Here is a 20107-nt window from a genome sequence, read left to right as displayed (position 1 = left end):
CTGTTGGCCCTTACTTCCTTATGAAAGAGTCAGTAGCTGTGAGAGGAAGCACTGTTGCAGTATTACATCAACTCCTGAAAGTCTTAATCACTCCCCTTACGACAGTCCTGTCAAAAAACGGCCAATTTTTAGCTCTTTGTGGAGTCCTTTTTGTCTGAGTTGAAAAGCTGCCAGTCAGACAATTTTGTAAAGTGAGTCATGTGAAAGCCAAACAGAGGAGTGAAGCAGATGATGCATCATCTTCGACCGCCTCACTGTCACTGACCTACAGAGAATGAGAGAGTGTAAACTAATGAGCAAAATAATTATACTCAGTCTGAATATGGCACCGATTCCCGTGGACGTCTGCGGAGTGTCAGACTGTTTTGCCACCCACAGCTGTGGAACGAGGAGGAGAGTGCCGACTGAGGAGGATTGTGTTTCCACCAGTGTCACATTATGTGTCATCCTGCTCCGTACAATACACCTACTGTGGGGAAACTCTCGGAAACTGCAGCGGTTTTACTTTTTCCAACATGAGTCAAATAGACACAAGACTGCTGCGTCAAAGACAGGAGACATATAAAACCACATGGCTTGTCGGCAAAGAACTGTTTGTTGTCAGTAAACATAGAAGATAGATCATGTTTAATTAGCTGCAGATGGAACATCTTCCCATGATGACACTGAAATAATGTCCTACTCTTAGAATAAGTGAAAAATTAGGTGACATAATTAGATCTGAAACCTCATTTAGTCAATTAATCCATTAGTCAATCAACAGAAAATGAATCAGCTACTGTTTTGATAACTGATGATCTTCTGAGTCATTTTCATTTCAACATTTACTGGTTGCAGCTTCTCGAGTGCGAAGATTTGCTGTTTTTCTTTGTAATATATGAAGTAAACTGTGTGTCTTTGGATTTTGTAGTTTTGGTTTGACAAAATGAGACTTTTGCAGACATCATTGTGGGCTCTAGGAAGCTGTAACTAGCATCTTTGAACTATTTTCTGACATTTTATAGACATAATGATCAAGGAGGTAGTTGACAGATTAATTAATAATCGTTGGCTTCAGTCATACAGACAATGAATCAACTAATCTTTTAATTGTCTTTGAAGCAAAAATGACAAATATTTACTGGCTCCAGCTGCTCAAATGTGAAGATTTTATGCTTTTTTGTTAGTTTTCTGTGATTGAAAAAACTTAATATTTTTGGTTTTTGAACTGTTGGTCACACACAAAACAGGCAATTTGATTATGTCAACTTGTGCTCTGGAAAATTGTAATGGCAATTTTTCACTATTTTTTGACGTTTTACAGAAAATCAATCACTTTATTTAAGAAGATTATGTTTAAAAAATAATGAAAGTAATAATTTGTTGCAGCTCTAGATGTAATGCAAACATCCATACATATATGTGAAAATGGGGATTTTTGTATGTAAAAGTTTGAAATTTAAGAAAAGAAGTCATCATCAGTTCGAGTCTGCTCTGCAACACAAGAGTCAAGACATGCTGCCACTCGAGCACGGCTATAAATATTTCAGTGTTGGGATAAATATTTCACTCTTGCAGTCAGATGTGAGAAAAAGATACGTGGAGGGAAAGAGGATTGGATTACACACGGGCACCACATGAATAATGAGTGTAGAGATGAGAGGAGAACAAGCGGCGGGCCTGCTTCACGTTAAGAGACGGATGTAGAAAAGGTGTAGACACTGATAAAAAGGAGTATACAAAGGTCACCACGGACTTGAGTCTCTGACCTGCAGGGGGCTTCAGGTTTTTTATTTGAACAAAAACATCTTCCTGCTTGACTCTTGTGTCAGTCCACTTCATGTTTGGAGCCTCCCCTATGGACTTGCCTTTTATGGTGAGGCACCCCAGCTATTCATCCCTCTAATAATCCTGATGTCTCTCTCTCTTTCTTGGCACTGACACTTAAAGGACTGCTTACACAACAGTGACAACGGACGACGAGTTGTGTTTAGCGTGTCATAAATATTTTGTAAATCAAAATCCAGTACACACATTTACACGGTCTCGGTTTACAAAAATAGAAATAAGCCGAGCCGAGGTGCACTGGCAAGCACGTAAAACAGACACTGACCATGATGTGTTGAAATACAACAGTCAAGTAAACAGAAGCTGGTGGTTTCACGGCTTCCCAGTGAAGAAATATCACCCCATAAATGATTGACACTGACTTCATCAGCTGATTTAATATTTAATAATGGAAGACTTGGTCTCCTTTGTACACTCATGATACAACTCTAATGTAAATCAGCCATACACACTGACACACACACACACACACACACACACACACACACACACACACACACACACACACACACCACCTGAGTCCTGCTCTGATTTGACAATTTGCAGCTGATTGAGATTTCATAATGCCCAGCTCTTTCATTTTCACAGTTAACAACAGATAATAAATTAGCAGCAAGGCTGAAAAATGACAACCCCCCCCCCCCCCCCCCCCCCCCCCCCCAAAAGTCACACTCTCAACTTGTGTCAGCTTCTTTCAAAAATATTATCTGTGGATTGTCTGTCATCCATCTCTTCCTGCCTGCAGATTATCTGGATGTATAAGAGGTTTTTCATGCTCCTTCACCCTGTCTCTCCGTGTCCTGCAGCTCCTCATACTCGTAGTCCATCTGTGCCCTCTCATACTCCAGCTCCTCGCCCTCATACTCGAACCCCTCGCCCTCACATATAAGCTCCTCAGTCTCGTATTCAACCCCGTCCTCGTCATATTCAAGCTCAGCACCATCGTACTCTATGACTGGCAGCTCCACATCCCCCTCCTCCTCCTCCCCCCTTGCCAGGGGCTCTTCCTCCCTGATGTCTGCATCCTCTAAGGTCACTACGGCTCCGTTTGTGGTTCGGTTTGAGCTGCTGTTCTTCAGGATGCCGTGAATGACTGGCTCCTCTCCCGCCAGAGCCGATTCCTCTGCTTCTTTCTCTGCGGCCTTTCGTCGTCTCTCCTTCATGGCCTCGCGCTCCTCCATGAACTCTGCAGCTCCTTCCCCGACCAAGAGCACTTCTGGGCCCACTTTAGGAGGGTCCTTGACCGGGTTGTGGTCGTAGGAGAACAGGCGGAGGGCTCGGAGGCACTTCAGGCTGGGGAACTCTGATATCTTGTTGCGGTCCAGGTCTAATATCTCCAAGCCCTCCATGCGCAGCAGGACTTTGGGGAAGGTCTGAAAGCGGTTCCCGTAGAGCCATAATCCCCTCAAAGCCTCCATGCGGCTGAGGTCAGGAGGCAGCGTCTTCATCCGGTTGTCCCCTATCTGGAGGGACTTGAGGTTGGGCAGGTCGTACAGCTCTCGGGGGAATCTCTGGAAGTAGTTGCTCTCCACCCACAGGCAACGCAGGCTCCGCAGGTTGGTCATCTCAGGCGGGAGGCTCATCAACCGGTTGCTGCCCAGGTAGAGGCGAGTGAGGTTAGTGAGCTGGCAGATGGCCAGAGGAACGTCCTCCATCTTGTTAAAGTCGAGGGCGAGTATCCGCAGGCCGTGCAGCTGGGTGATGTTGTCCGGCAGAGTGCGCAGGCTGTTCCCACAAACATACAGCTTCTCCAAATGCATCAGTCCACAAACACGCGACGGTAACCGCTTAAATTTACGGTAGCTCAAGTCCAGCACGGGATCTCCGCTCTCCAACAACTCCTCCACCCCAAGTGGAAGCTCATCCTCGACCTCCTCCTCCTGTTTCTTCTTCTTTGTGATTTCTGCCTCCTCGCCATCCTTCTCCTCCTCCTCTTCTCCCTCGCCCTTCCTGGAGGAGTTGCCCATGCTGCGGGTGGCCTGCCGCCCCTGACTCCTATGTGAGTCAGGACAGAGTCATTTGACGAGGTAGTGTCTGTGACAAGTTAAACCTCAGCGCTGGAGCTGCTGTTGTTTTGTGGTTGATCCCACCGGCTGCAAAGAGCATCATGCTTCAGGCCAATTAACACTGTCTCCATGTTTCAGCAGTTTGTCAGGTGTCCCTTCGTCCCTTCATCTATTGCCAGATCAGAAAACTCGAGAATATCTAGCAAAATGTGGAGTAATAGTAATAGTAGTAGTAGTAGTAATAATAATAATAGTAGTAGTAATAGTAATAATAGTAGTAATAGTGCTGCTGGTAGTTGAGCTCAACAAAGTACAGCTGAATTTTGAGCTGAAATTGAATTCTTGCAGTCCTTACCCTTTCCTCTCCTCTGTGACTCCTTCAAGGCTTTTTGAGAGAAAGATAGTGTGCGGCTTTGAGGTCACTTGTTCACGTGATCCGGACAAGAAAAAAAGTGCCACTTTAGGACGTTAAACAGTCAGTTGCTGTGCCTCTTCCTGCCGGGTGTCGGTGGATAAGCCCACAGTGTGCTCAGCTCAGTGACCTGGCTCCCGGCAAAGAAAAACAGTTAATGGAAGTCTGTCTACTTGTTAATGCAGCTGCTGCCTATTACAGGCTCAGGTCCTCTGCTGTTATAATCCGCACCGGAGAAAGAAATTGCACATTTTGGAGAATTGCAGTGCTGACAGACTGACTGACTCAGCTCCTGATGTTGTCCGGTTCTCTCCATCAGTGTGAAGGTTTACATTCAACTGCTGCCTCCCTCCCTCCCTCCCGCTGTAACCGGACCAGGGGGCATTCACATCACATGGTCAACTGTGTGTGTGTGTGTGTGTGTGTGTGTGTGTGTGTGTGTGTGTGTGTTTACAAAAACTCAATCTCCTATTCATTCGAGTGTTTTAAGTTTTTTAAAGCAATATGTTTTATTTTTAAAAAAAGATTACTGCAGCACTTTCAGGTTTAAACATTAAGAATTTCTCATTTATTTTTTCATTTTTATTTTTTCATTTTGAGCTCAACCAGCTACAACATTTGGTACGATGCTGCTTACAAAATAGAACATCATTAATAATCCAATGATGAAATAATAATAATATGCTAGTATACAATATAATAATAATAATGAACTTTATTTATATAGCACTTGTCTTAATATTAACAAAGTGCTTTACAAAAAGAAAAATCAGACAAGGCAGATAAAAAGAAAATAGAGACAATAAAATGAATAGGTTCAAATAAATGAAAACATATATCAAACATTTTTTATAAGCTTTTATAAAGAGACAAGTTGTAAGAGATATAAGTAGAAGTGATCAAATTAGCGTGTCTGAGTTCAGCAGGCAGAGAGAGTTTGTGAGCTCTTATAACAAAAGCCTGATGACCTTTAGTCACAAACCGTGACCTGGGAGTAAACAGCAGGGATCTTAATGGCCGAGAGGTCACATACCAGGTCAATAAGTCAGAGATGTATGTAGGTGCAGGGCTGTGTAAGGCCTTAAAAATGAGCAATAAGATTTTAAAACCAGTGTCAAATTTAACAGGGAGCCAATGTAAGGAGGCAAAAAAACCCAAATATAACCCTCTATGTGCTTTTACATTTGATTATTTAAGTACATTTAGTTGATAATATTTTGACATGCTGTACTTTTACATAAATTGCAATTTTTTTTAAGGATCTGAATGCTTCTGTATCTAAAGTCAAAGCACTAATAAAGAATTGTCTCTTATTACTGATGAATTATATGTTAAATTTAAATGTATTTGTTTATTTAATAATTTTTAGTGCAGTTTTACATACACACACGCGCGCGCGCGCGCACACACACACACACACACACACACACACACACACACACACACACACACACACACACACACACACTCACGTTATCAGGAGTGTGTGTGTGTCTTCTCTCAAAGAATATACTATTGTCATGTAAATATCTCACATAGAGGCAGGTAACCTGAAATACATGTGGCACATTACTTGAGTATTTCAGTTGTATGCTATTTTATAGTTAGTTAGTTAGTTTTTGTATCATGCACATATAAGTGCCTTACATTACATTGCAAACAAAAACCTTTTTTCTGAACCACTACACTCTACAAATAAAATCAACCACACAAAAAGTTCCCATATAAACATTCATCCAGAAATACTCATCAGAAATTAAGGACATTTTGCTATTTAGCCTTTAAATCATCATATAATGAGCAATAAAATATAAATCTTTTCTCTCAGGGAGAACAGATTTTTAATTGGGACTTTTTGCATGGACACCCCTGGATTAGTGAGATGAAATCCTTATTTGTATGATTCATTTTATTTTTGTTTTCCAAAACAGCAGCAGCAACTTTGTACTTCCATCTCACTGCATTTCAGAGGGAATTATTGTACTTTTTACTCTTTACAGATTACGTATTTACATACAAAACATGAGATCAATTTATGAAAAATAAGAAATTGTCATAAACTGTATATAAAATAGTTACAATTTGTCTCAATTGCTTAAACCCATTTTCTAAAACACTGTTGTAGTTCTCAAATCAGTTTATATTGAGCAGCGCTTCGTTTGTCCTGCAAAAACATTCAACTTGTTTGTCAAAAATAAACAATTTCATCAACATGTTCACCTCTGCAAAATATGACAAAAATGAAAGTAGAGTATGAATACATTTCTTGATACAACAAATTCATGTAAATTAGGAACCATTTAGAAATTGGAATAAATAATTAAATCCCTCTCAACGCTTCATTGGCTTTCCAAACCCTCCCATCTTGTATTTGGTGCAACTCTTTCCCTCATGTCTCTGCTGTGACGTCCTCACAGGCAGCACGTTGTCTCTGTCCTCTCTGTGTCCACCTCTCCCTCTGACCGCCCTCAGACCCTCTCTGATGTCTGTCTGCTCCATCATCAGTAACTTTAGTAGCTACACAAAACTCAGTTTTGCCCTCTGTGAGAAATGACTGCTTAGGAGTTGCATCTGTAAACTACATCTGACAGCATGACATAAGCACTAAAAACTGAGGATGAACATTTTACAACTTATCAGTTAGCAGTTGTTGTTGCATTATTACAATGCCAGATTACTGAGAATATTAGTGATTCATGTTTGGAAGGTCATAATTTTTGGGTGCAGTGTTTTGCATGTTGATAAATGTGCTGAAGAGTAATACAAACCAGTTGAAAAATGAATGTAATCAACTTGGGTCACCGACTCATTGCATCATTGGGTCAAGCAACAAGAAATGCATACAGTGTTACACAATGTGTTTAGAATCATTATTTTCATTTGCCCATTGTGCCAAAGCAACCGAGAAAAACTGTAAGTAGGCAGAACCTGAACACTATCTTAAAGATCACATTTTTTATGTATTTAAGATTGTATGAATAATGAATAACAGAGAAAGGTGCTTGCCAAAAAAGCAACCAGTTCCTCTACAGTATTTTCAGATTAATTGTGTTATTTCAGTGGGATAAGACAAAAGTCACGTGGAAATTAGATATTCTCTGTTTAAATTTATGTTGCACTCTATTCCAGACATGTGCCATTGTTTTATTATTACTTAAGTCATGTCAATTTTATTTGTATAGCCCAATATCACAAATCACAAATTTGACTCAGCGGGCTTTACAGTCTGTACAGCAATTCAACACCTTAGACCCTCAATTCGAACGAGGAAAAACTCCTTTAAAAAAAAGCAATTAAAAATCTCAATCTCGATCTGATTCCGAGAAACTCCAGAAAAATCCACCTCAACCAGCTGCAACATTAAAATGATACTTATATATAATAATTCACCAATGAATAATATATAATAATTTAACACTGACAGGAGTCTACGCTGCATAATGAGTGCTTTTCACATTTTACAGATGATACTTTTTACTGCAGTAACAATTTGAATGCTGGACTTTTATATCTTTATATAGTGGTATTACTACTTTTACTTATCTAATACTTATATATATGATCAAAGAAGTACATAATCATACATTACAGTAACACATTTATCAGTAAAAGACTATTAATGATCACATGGTTTTTTGGACCTCCAAAGATGGTAACTCCAGTGCTGGTTTGTATCAAACAACTACAGACATGAACTTGAATGGGTTTTTATAGACCAGTTAAAAAGCTCTGATGACATTCGGCTCTGACACAGAACAGACACAAGAGTAAGAAAAATAATCTATAAAATGCTGCCAGACTTCACTGTCTGTTGACTGAATTACAGTCGATAGGTTCAGTTAAAGATGAGTGATGTGTTAACTTGTTGGATGAGCTGTATTTTACTTGTGTTCATAGTTTTTTTTGGTGGTATTTCTTCCTCATATTTAATGAGTTTATCTGTACTGATTGTTAAATTCTTGAGCTGCTAAGAGTCGTCAGATAAAAGTAGTGGAGTAAAAACCAAATAAAAGTTTGACTTGTAGGTCTATAGGATTGAATTACTCTCCACCCCAGAGAGATACATAGATACTAAAAATGCAGTTCAGATGTAATTGGATGTGACATGACTAAAATATATTCATTCGGTACACTGGGGCTCGAAATAGCTCCAAAATGTGGATGAGCCCAGAGCAAGTTTTAAATAAAAGGGCATCAGCACAGACTACAGTAACTTCACCCAGTGGGGGAAGATTCACATCATCTCCTGCTTACAACAATGTAATAATACCACATTTCAACTGCAAATACAATGTTACTGAGAGTATGGTACCAGTGATGCAATGTGACTAAGTACATCTACTCAAGCACCGAACAAAGTGCAGTTTTGAGGTGTTTTTCTTGGATATGATACATCATCCAAGTAAAGGTGAAGTTAAATATTGTACTTTTTACTCCACTACAAAATCTATGATCAGTGTAGTTTAGTTTAGAGATTTAACTATTAAGCAGTTACATTCAGCTTCACCTCAACCAGCTACAACATGCTGCTTAAAAAAACATCAATAATAACAATCCAATAATGCAGTAGTCATAATAATACACTAGTAAGTCAACAATATAGGCTAATGTACTTTTGAAACTTTCAGTACATATAGTTGATAATACTTTTACTTGCTGTACTTCTACATAAATACATAAGAACTTTGAATGCAGGACTTTTACTTGTAAGAAAGTATTTTTACATTTTGGTATTGCTCTGAATACTTACAGTATGTGTCTAAATTCAAAGTACTTATCATAAAAAATGATCTCTTATACAATTTATACAATTTCTGCATCTAATGATTACTCTCAATATTGATTAATCTGAAGGTTATTTTCTTGATTCCTTGATTAGTTGTTTGGTCTATAAAATCAGAAAATGGTGAAAAATGTTGATCACTGTTTCCCAAAACAACCTCTAGTTTTGTCCTGACCAACAGTCCATAACCTAAAAACATACAGTTTTCTTTTAAAGAAGACTAAAGAAACCGGAAAATATTCACATTTAAGGAGCTGGAACCAGAGAATTTTGGCATGTTTTATTTAAAAAATTACTCAAAACTATTTTGATGATCAAAATACTTATAGCGTATAATAGCGTTTAATTTCCTGTGGATCAACTTATCGATTAATTGACTAATGGTTTTAGCTCTAGTACAAATGGTTTCAGGTTGAGGAAGTGACATTGACTGAAACTACTTTATATGAAGCAATGCATATGTTTTTGATGATGTCATCATACTTGTAAATTCTTAAAATGCACAACTAGATACTTTCAGCCACCAGTTAATCTAAATGCAGTGGAGAAAAAGCACAATATTTCCCTCTGATATGTAGCAGATTGAAAAGAAAAAAGTCTCCCAAAATGGAAATACTCAAGTAATATCTGAAAGTTGTACTCTCCACCTCAGACTTTATCAAATACTTGACAACAGCAGACAGGTTTTCTGATTGACGTGGGTTTTGTGGGATATGATACTGGAAAAAAGCCTGGAAAAGCTGCTGGGGTCAGATGTGCAGTGCTCCTGTCAGCCTGATGAGCTGTGGCAGAAGAAGCGGACAAACAGGGAGACAGGCCGCACGCTGCTTGAGGATAATCCTGTCTGATATGCTGAGGACCAAAAGAGCTGATTTGCAAATTTCTGCATCGCATAGAAATGACCCTGAAATGACACAATGGACTGTAAGCAGCAGACAGACAAGAGACCTCGGGGGGGTGAATGGATGTGACTGCTGAGGTGAATGCAGATGAAGCACTGCGTGACCGAGCCAAGTATGAGAAACATATGGAGAACAAACAAACTATAAGAACTCCAACATATGTCGACATAAGCAAAACAAGAGCAAATCATTTATTATAAAATATATCATTTGGGTTATATTGCATTATTGTATATATGGTGACAGATGCAACACAAGAGTGGCATCAGATCTGCTGTTGGTTCTTCGGGGTTAAACATAGACTGTATGTAAGGATGGACGTAGCAAAGTGTGACGTCACCCATTGGTTTGCATTGGGGCCAGTTTGAAGCCCAGAGATTTATTTACCAATGTATTGATTCTGAATTTGAAAGTTTGAAGCCCAGAGTTGCTGCTTTGCCTTATTTTTTTCCCATCCGCATTCCGCAAAGACCTGCCCCATTCTTCCTCTGATTGGCTAGTACTCATTGCTGTCATTGGTTAGACTGGATAGGTTTAGGCATGAAGCATGAGATGGTTAGAGTTAGTGTAAGAATATCAGGATCAGAGCCAATCAGAGGTAGAGTAGGGGTGGGTCTTTGCAGAATGTGGGTGGGAAAAAAAGGTAACCGCCAAATTGGACCAGCTGGAGGGACGAACTCTTGTGAGTGCGGTTAGGGTTAGGTTTAAAATTGAGGTTAAGGTTAAGGTTAGCATAATCTCGCAAGCATTTCACAAATTGTCCCTCCGGCTGCTTCAATCTAGCACCAACCCCCAAAAAATAATGCTGCTGCTTATGATCAGTGCCATCTTTTCTGTTTGGAGCCAGGATCTTCCAGATAAGGAGTGTGGGGTGTTAACTTCCACACTCTGGAAACACACCCGTCGATATATTATAAGAGCTGGATACCAGACCAAAAATGGTGCCCATTCAATCCAATGAGAATTGCTTGGCTGGCACATACGCCAAAAGTTTCTGGCTTCCGGGTTTGTTTCTGTGTTGTGCTGCCCAGTGAATATGTGCAGTGGTGTTTCCCCCGTTGGCTCTGCCCGTGAGTTCCTGCTTGGCCCATATACTTAACATTGTGATGATGTTACAGATTTTTAAATCACTTTTCTTGCCTCTAGGGAAGTTTTACAAACATGAAACCTCCATGGATCAAAAAATCATGATAGAAAGAGTCATAATTGACCTTGTTTGCAGTTCAAGGTGTCCTGTCAACAGTTTTACAGATGTCTCTTACAATGGTGGTCTATGGGGAAAATGCTTTCTGGGCCACAGGGATATTTTTCCGCTGCAGTACTGCAAGTGGCCACTGGGAAAATTTGGCTGCAAGGCTGAGTGGTGGCGCCCTTTCCAGCTCTTATAATCATAGACTTTATAAAATATGGACGTAGCCACCGTGATGTCACCCATTGGTTTCTGAAAGTGGGCGGCTCCGGCCGTCACCATCTTGGCAGTGCCTGATTCCACATAACTCCCAGCTAATCTAAATTGGGCAAAGAGGTGGTGCTGAGGAGGGCCGAATGAAGCCTGGCTGCTGACACAAGCAACCTAGCGGCTAGTGACCTGTCACTCAAAGCAGCTATGTCCTTAATTATGCCGAACTTTATGGCTTAATAACATTTAAACTGATGAGTTATAAAAAAATTCACCCCCCTGTACAGTTGTCATGAAAGGGGAAATTAGCTATAGAGACCAAAACCGTTTTTTCTACAAGGCTGTAAACGATGATGATGTTTATTTCTGATGTGAAGTTGGGTGGGCATTTTAACATGGGGGTCTATGGGGATTGACTCGCTTTTGGAGCCAGTCTCATGTGGCCATTCAAGGAACTGCAGTTTTTGGTGCTTCCGCATCGGCTTCATTTTTCAGCTCCGGAGGTTGCCACTTGCTTATAATACATTCATGAACACGCCCTGCTACCTGGGACCAAAGCTAAAGCTAGCTTATTAGAGGGCCCGAATTTAGAGATTGAGACCATAACGATTTGTTGAAAAAATGTATTGACTTAGTATTTCATGAGAGAAGTGGACGCTTTTTGAATGGGAATCTGTTGGAGACGGATTGAGGTTTAGGTTAAGGTTAAAGTAGGTTAGGTTATGTTGGGTTGAGGTTAAGGTAAGGGCACAAATCTCGTAAGAGTTTCGCAAATCATCCCTCTAGCTGATTCAATCACCAACCATTTCAAGTGGTTGTTGCCTCTTGGGGTTAAATGAGGACAAGGAAGGTGACTGATTAAAGGAGCTCAGTTGTACCATCTGCTGGTGGAGAAGGAAACTGCAACAGACCATTTTCACAACATAAAGGCTGTTTATTCTGTTTATGAAAAGTGCTGTTAATAATAAGATATCATCCTAAACTTGCCAGTCTCCTTATTTTCAGCTGTAAATACTAAAGAAATAATATTTGTGATTTAAAGGTGATCTCAGTCTTCAGCTGAAAATAAAGTTACATAAAACAGCCGATTGTTACGTAGTTAAACAACATTCTAATAATATGAAGACTGTTTTAACATATAGAAAACACATTTGAGATACTTAGTGCTTGCTAGTGTTTCTAAATATATTTTACAATATGCTAAAATTTGCCACTTAATATTATACATTACATATACATATTGTATATACAAGTTTTTTTCTTACTCTTGAATTATATGCATTTTAGCAGTTAGATGTGTCATAAATATCCTATATTAGTGTAAGACATGTTTTTGCCTTATTTGCAAATTTAGCAACATGTCAATGTTATTTACATGTTTTATTCTTTTGTTTTATTGATTGATGAAATTAGATCAATTTAGATCACATTTGTAGAGATCTGTTTTCATTTTGACATCAAAGTGTCTTTTTCTGTTGGTCAGTGCCAAAAACAAAAAACAAAAAAACAAACAAAAAATAAATACAAAATCTGCTTTTATTCATAAAATTTAAGGCCAAAAGTAAGAAACAAGAATAAATACTAGAATAAAATAAAATGAGATTATAGAGACAGAAGAAACATACTAACAATCTCTAACTCTAATATACAGTACAGTGATAATGCCAGTAATTCACTCTACATTAGTGGCGTATAATCTCAAGAGTGAATGTAACTGTAAATATATATAATGGAGGATAAAGTGAGAGCAGCGTGCTCCCGCTGACTCTTTCCGTGTGAGCGCACAGACGACACTATAATATTCAGATGGGCTGATTATCGAGCCAATTGCACATCAGCCAGTGGTCCAGGATTTACTGTACGCCGATTGGCCCAGAAACCCTCGAATGATCGGCTCGGAATTTGTACTGAATGAGAGGGTGAATGAGTCAGTGAGCACATTAGGGAAGGCAGAGGATGAATTTTGGGATGTTTACCATTTAACATGGATCTGCACGGAGCGGGAGCTAATAAAGTGTGCCGGCGTGTTGGTGTGACTGAACCCAGGGGAGAGTAGCCACAGTCCGGATAGTGTAAGTGAAATATTCTCCATCTTCATGTAGCGGGCCTGCAGACTGCCAGCCGTCATCTGCGGTAATTGCTGAATTCATCAGGCATCAAACGTTATTCGATGGGCTGTTTGCGGTTTCATAGATCTGTTTGTGCCCTATTAATTTTTAACACATTAATGGTTAATTATGTCTATTTGATGACTTGTTGCCTGCATGGGCTGCGAATGAATAAACGCACTTACAGGCTAAATATAGATCATTTCCAGGGTTTAGTTTTCCGAGCATGTGCACTTGGCATTTAGATTCAAGCGTGATGTCGATACAGACAAATGATGCATAGGTGAAAACTGCTCTGTCTCACCAGAAGCAGCCAGGTTGTCGGATTTCATCATGAATTATTTGTGAGTCTTTCTTCACTTACAATCAGCCGGATGGTTGAAGTGAGGAGAGCAACAGGTTAAAAAAGCTCTTCCTCTGAGTGCTGCCCCCCCTCCTCTCCTCTTTCCCCTGTACAATCTGTGACTGTAGCTCTGACTGTTGGTTTCAGACACTTTTTTTTTTTTTTTTTTTTTACATCCAGGTGTTAAAGTTTGTGGCTGACTGGCCCTTTAGTGTGCAGGCGGACTCAGGCCAGAGACAGTGAGGATGGGTGGTGGAGGCCAGCTCACAGAGCCAGGTGAGCCAGGCAGCGGGCGACCTGGCAGTGTTTACACCTGGGAGGAGGTGCAGAGACACTGCAGCAGGAACGACCAGTGGTTGGTCATCGATCGGAAGGTTTATAACATCACACACTGGGCCAAGAGGCACCCAGGCGGGTTTCGGGTCATCAGCCACTACGCTGGAGAGGATGCCACAGTAAACATGCTTTTATTTGTCTCATTTTGTTTGTTTAATAGAAAGATAATACATTAAAGGATACATTCTTAAATTTTCAAGTCTGTTTTAACACAGTATACAGATGCCTAAATGAACATTGAAATAGGTTTTCCTTTCCTTAATCATTCCTCCTGTTCATACTGGCCATTAATAGATCCCTTCATAATGCACTTACAGTGTGAGTGATGGAGGCCAAAACCCACAAGCCTCCCTCCGTGCAAAAATGTACTTAAAAGTTTATCTGAAGCCAGTATGAAGCTTCAGCCATCCAAATGAATCAAATCAAGTAGATATCTATTAAAGTTTAAGTGTTTTTAGTGCCAAAATCCCTCCTTTTGTTACTATACTTCCACTGCAGCTCAATAGGGAGACACTGTCTTTTTAAACTAAAAAGACTGTAACTGCGACTGCTGAAGCCTCATATTAGCTTCAGATAAACTTTTAAAAGGGACATATTGTGCTTTTTTCTGATTTTGTGTTATTTATATACTGTTAAGATTGTTGGATATCTAGGTTAAAGTTTAAAAACTTGAGGTTAACGTGTGTAGAAATTCTCCCTGAAAGTCAAAAGCCCAGGGTTCAACCTGCCCTAAATGCTTTGTTTGCAAAGTTTTTTTCTACCTTGCCAACGAGCTGAGGTCGGCTTGTCACACATGCCCAAAAGTGGGCTCATCAGGACGGGGGCCTTAAAGAGACAGGAGCTAAAACAGCATGTTTCAGACAGAGACTGAACTGAGGGGCTGCATAAAGGATCAGTATGAGTTAAATAAGGATTTTTTTTTAACTGTAAATCATAGGAATTCCAGTACAGCCCCATATTAAAAATTTAGACCTGGAAATGTGCATAATATGTCCTCTTCAAATACTTGTTTGCACAAAATGAGGACTGTAGATTTTGGCCTCCATCACTGAGGAGGAGTGGTTTACAGTGAGGAAAACCTCTTTCAGTGTTCATATTGGCTCCTGACTGTTGTTTTAAGACAGATTTGAAAAATTTTGAACCTATCCTCGAACATATTTCCTGAATTTTGCAGATTTTAGATTATTTAGCCCCTATAGTACACCACTAGCAGGGTTTCTCATGTGTGTTTTCCAGGATGCATTTGCTGCTTTTCACCCGGATCCAAAGTTTGTGCAAAAATTTCTGAAGCCCCTGCTGATCGGAGAGCTGGCAGCAACAGAGCCCAGCCACGACAGAAACAAAAATGTGAGACCCGCTTCATATTCTTCGGATAAAACCTCGCTTTCATTTAAGCATCATTTATCTCACAGTGACAGAGCGGCACAAAGGACATCATGTACAAAAACACCTGAGGCTAATGTGTAGGTCAGATGATTCACAGATCTGTTGTGTTATTCATGAGTCTTACAGGCTATTCAGGCACATCTGAGATTCTGGACACTCATGTTTCATTAGCTGTTGAATAACCCAAACCGCCTTAATGCTTTGTTTTTCTCTGCTCTTTACTGTGCACAACCATGAAGCCTCCTCAAGTGTTATGTGAACATGAACTTTTCCTAAAACCCCCCAAAACTGGTAAATGTCACACAAATGCATCTTTATTTGAGCTTTACAGGAATGTATCTGTTTATTCTTTTTTTTATTTCAGGCTGCCATCATACAGGATTTCCACACTTTACGCGCTCATGCAGAGAGAGAGGGTCTGTTTCAGGCTCGGCCTTTGTTCTTCTGCTTCCACCTGGGTCACATCCTGTTGCTGGAGGTCCTCGCCTGGCTGATAGTGTGGCTCTGGGGGACGAGCTGGATGCTGACGCTGCTGTGCTCCGTCATTCTGGCCACTGCTCAGGTGACAGGAGCGGCATTACCTCTTGGTGTGATTATTGTGACGAACTACATGTGACTATCTGAAGCACACAAATCCTTAAAATGCTTGTTTCCATTCATCTCCAGGCGCAGGCTGGATGGCTGCAGCATGACTTCGGTCACCTGTCCGTATTTAAAAAGTCCAGCTGGAATCACGTTCTGCACAAGCTTGTCATCGGCCATTTAAAGGTAACACATATTCTTGATAGCTTTCATATTATCAATTATGATAAATTGAAATTAAATGACTGTTTTTTTTCAGGGAGCTTCTGCCAACTGGTGGAATCATCGACATTTCCAGCATCACGCTAAACCCAACATCTTCAGTAAGGACCCGGATGTCAACATGCTGCACGTCTTTGTAGTTGGAGCCACCCAACCAGTAGAGGCAAGTAGCACAAAGCTAATATTTCTCATCCCTTAAAACAGTCCTACAATCATCCTAAATCTGTGTTCCTCTCTGTTACAGTACGGTGTGAAAAAGATAAAACACATGCCCTACCACCGCCAACACCAGTACTTCTTTCTCAGTAGGTTGTTTTTTGAAAAGTCAATCAGAAAAGGATGAAACAGTGGAAACTTTACAGGAATAATTTTAATCTCTTTCTCTTTTAGTTGGACCTCCGCTGCTCATTCCAGTTTATTTTCACATTCAGATAATGCGCTGCATGATCTCCCGCCATGACTGGGTGGTAAGATGTTTCCTTTATAAAGCTTTTATTATTTGCAATATTATGTCACTGTAAATGTAGGCTAATGGTCCTTAATCTAATCATCCATCTTACAATACTTACATACTACAACATATTAACCTGTTGGTCTTGTGAAGGATCTGGCTTGGTCCATGTCCTACTACCTTCGCTACTTCTGCTGTTATTTACCCCTTTATGGCCTGTTTGGATCAATGGCGCTCATCAGCTTTGTCAGGTAAATGATCTATTAACTCAAAATATGTTTTTGGTACCACTTTAAGAGTTCTCAGTGTTTTTAAAATGATTACTGAATGACTTTTCTTGGATGGGTCTTTGTGATAAATTACAGTCCACTGCTTACACACATTTCTTAAAATAAACCCCAAGTTACCAACTGCATTAACTCATTTCCCTAAACTGTACACCCATTTCACTAAACCTCACCCTTTCCAACCAAAATGAGGCACAGTAAACACACCTTCCAAATACTTTCGACACAACATAATGACATAATGACCTCATCTTTACACACACACCACAACCTAACAGCTATGATTCATCCTGCCCACATGTCAAAGTGATCTTGGGCAATACACTGATCCCCAGATCTCCTGATGGTCAGGCCATCACCTTGTGTAATAACTTCCTGCCAATGGTGTGTAAGTGTGTGTGAATGGATGAATTAAAGGCAACTGTACAGTGCTATTTACCATTTAACACATACTTATCATAATGGTTAAGTGCCATCAAATCACACACATCTCCCATTTGAAACACATCTTGCAACACATGCTGTGAACACACCACTGAACAATTTCAAACACAAGTGTCAAAATTTGTATGTGGGAACATCTTGGTCATATTCATTAACAATGTTTTTTTAAAAACTTACAGTAAAGAGCTACAGTAGAAGAAAAGACAGACCAAGTAATACTGGAGGAGGATATACAGAAGCCAATGAAATTTTTCAGAACCTGGCGGCACAAAAAATGTTCTGAAATATCATAATACTGATCTTTGAATCATACAGAAATTATTAATTAATAAGACCATAAGTTTTCACTAATAAGCTGTTTATATAAATGCCTTCTTGGGAAGTGATTCTTCTGTATTCAACATCTTGATCGTATAGTGTAACATAATATTCATTGGTACTGTATTGTGTGTCAGGTTTCTGGAGAGTCACTGGTTTGTGTGGGTGACTCAGATGAATCATCTGCCGATGGATATCGACCACGAGAAGCACCAGGACTGGCTGAGCATGCAGGTAACCTGCTTTATAACAGGATGAATCTCTCTGACTGCTGTGAAATCCACAGTCACCTGTAGGTGCTGCTGTATCAACTCATCTACACTCTCATGTCTCATCCTCTGCTTTAGTTACACGCCACCTGCAATATCGAGCAGTCCCACTTCAACGACTGGTTCAGCGGACACCTCAACTTTCAAATCGAACACCAGTAAGTCAAATGGTTGAGGGGACTCAGGAGTGTTCGCCAGTTAAAAGTTTATAGGAAAACCAGACACACAGCTACTGTGATGTCATGTCAGCTTTTTCACAAAGTACTGAAATTAAATTAGGAGCAATCACTCTATAGATCCAAAAAACATTTCCATCTCTAAAAGCTCCTGCAGCATAAACAGCATTAAGTGTTTTGTAGCCAAACGATTACAGTCCAGCAACTGAGTCCTCGCAGATGAAGCCTCAAACCTTGTCAGAGGAAAATATCATAAAATTTATAATTTAACCCTTTAACGAACTCATGCTCTGCAGGTAAACATTGTTCAAGCTCACAGCCCCTATTTTCTACTGGATATTCCAAAGATACCAAATTTTTCAGGCTGAATTTTGGCAGAAATTTGCATAAAATGATGCACAAAAACATCTAAAATATATCCATTTGATGAGTTTGAATATTTTAATCAGTGTAAACATAATATAGCATCAATAATGAGCTGCAACAAGCTGATACAGGATATATACTGAAGGCAATGAAAGTGAGGACTAATTTAATTTTAGGGCAGACAAAAATTGTCTTAACATTGTATGTTAAGGGATTTTTGAGTTTCAGTTTTAAACCTTAAGTGCATTTGACAACTGCAAAACTCAAAATAAAACTATCTGGAGAAATGAATTTGACATCTCATGCTTATGGAGCTGAGGACAGATGACTCTGTTACAGTATGAAGTTCGTACAAATAAAAAGCTACAGAAATGTTAATGTTGGGAGTTAAGTGTATGAATTTTCTTTTTTGGGTGAACTTTGCACTCAAGAGTAACAAATAGTCTTTTGAAGTTCACATTTGCTGTATTTTTATGCTTTTTGTAATATTGACGGATAACAAGCACAAACGTTTGGTAGTGCGTGATGATGCTAATACTGAATTATAACTTTAAACACAAATGTTGCAACATGTTGGTTGCTTTACTGTCTGATTGAGGCCTTGTGTTTCTGCTCTCTGCTCAAGTCTGTTTCCTACGATGCCGCGCCACAACTACCACCAGGTGGCCCCGCTGGTCCGTGCACTGTGTGAGAAACATGGGATTCCTTATCATGTGAAGACAATGTGGCGAGGCCTCATTGATGTTGTCAGGTAAGACTAACAATCAAATAACATAAATTCCTAACTCACTGCCAGGATGAGCGACTTTGGGCTTGTCAAAGGCCAATAAACATGGGGTGTGAACAGATTTCCTAAACACACATACTGTATATGCTCACATAATGTAGTGACTGTGTGCAGTATAAAAATATATATTCCTGCAAGGTTACTGATTTACTGATGTTTTATGTGTTTTTTTTCTTTTTCAGGTCACTGAAAAACTCAGGGGACCTCTGGCTTGATGCATATCTTCATAAATGATCAGCTGATTTTATCGCTTACACTGTATATAAAAGGAGTGAAATCTCTCTCCTCCTCTGCATCATGAATTGATTGTATCGGTTTGGTTTTATATTACAGTTTATAGTGTGGGAATGATCTTTGCTTCTCTTATTGTTAGTGTTATAGTTCAGTCTTTTCAGATTCTGTGCAGGATTTTTATAGTGCTCACAGGATTTTTCTAAATCGCCTTACAGTATATTAAACAACAGTAGTACGGTGTTATAAATACAATTGTGGAAACTGATTGTGAGTAATTTAAAGTAAAGTTTTTTTTCTATCATGTGATACAGTTTGAACAATAAAACATGACAGTTACACTGACGAATCCTGTGTAACTGAGGGTTATGTTCTGCTCTTGTAATTTTCTCCTTTCAAAGCTTTTAAAACTTGTCTTCAGCTTTAATTCTTGTTCTGATACAATAAAGAATCTGTGTTGACTGTTTCTCCG

General features: G+C 39.6%; 2 protein-coding genes across 2 annotated transcripts; one reads left to right on the top strand and one right to left on the bottom strand.

The window, feature by feature from the left end:
* Positions 1 to 2298: 2298 nt before the first annotated feature.
* On the bottom strand, positions 2299 to 4689 carry LOC137183829 (leucine-rich repeat-containing protein 10B). The gene has a single exon (XM_067591116.1). It carries the CDS (start codon positions 3792 to 3794, stop codon positions 2598 to 2600), a length of 1197 nt encoding a protein of 398 aa, XP_067447217.1. The 5' UTR covers positions 3795 to 4689; the 3' UTR covers positions 2299 to 2597.
* An 8500-nt stretch (positions 4690 to 13189) lies between these two features.
* On the top strand, positions 13190 to 20101 carry fads2 (fatty acid desaturase 2). The gene is made up of 13 exons (XM_067589935.1): positions 13190 to 13401; positions 13961 to 14235; positions 15353 to 15463; positions 15867 to 16064; positions 16169 to 16270; positions 16344 to 16469; positions 16551 to 16611; positions 16697 to 16773; positions 16911 to 17008; positions 17944 to 18040; positions 18154 to 18233; positions 19243 to 19368; positions 19587 to 20101. Exons 2-13 carry the CDS (start codon positions 14026 to 14028, stop codon positions 19636 to 19638), a joined length of 1338 nt encoding a protein of 445 aa, XP_067446036.1. The 5' UTR covers positions 13190 to 13401; positions 13961 to 14025; the 3' UTR covers positions 19639 to 20101.
* Positions 20102 to 20107: the final 6 nt, after the last annotated feature.

Source organism: Thunnus thynnus, chromosome 5, assembly GCF_963924715.1.
Source record: "Thunnus thynnus chromosome 5, fThuThy2.1, whole genome shotgun sequence".
Lineage (NCBI taxonomy): Eukaryota > Metazoa > Chordata > Actinopteri > Scombriformes > Scombridae > Thunnus > Thunnus thynnus.
Note: the sequence above shows the minus strand (reverse complement) of the source record. Positions and strands in the feature narration are given on the sequence as shown.

What these genes read in the sequence shown, in the direction of transcription:
- LOC137183829 (XM_067591116.1), bottom strand. Translation starts at nt 3,794, where the DNA reads ATGGGCAACTCCTCCAGGAAGGGCGAGGGAGAAGAGGAGGAGGAGAAG.
- fads2 (XM_067589935.1), top strand. Translation starts at nt 14,026, where the DNA reads ATGGGTGGTGGAGGCCAGCTCACAGAGCCAGGTGAGCCAGGCAGCGGG. An exon ending in TCATTCTGGCCACTGCTCAG is followed by an intron (nt 16,065 to 16,168) that starts GTGACAGGAGCG and finishes ATTCATCTCCAG; the next exon opens with GCGCAGGCTGGATGGCTGCA. An exon ending in ACACCAGTACTTCTTTCTCA is followed by an intron (nt 16,612 to 16,696) that starts GTAGGTTGTTTT and finishes TTTCTCTTTTAG; the next exon opens with TTGGACCTCCGCTGCTCATT.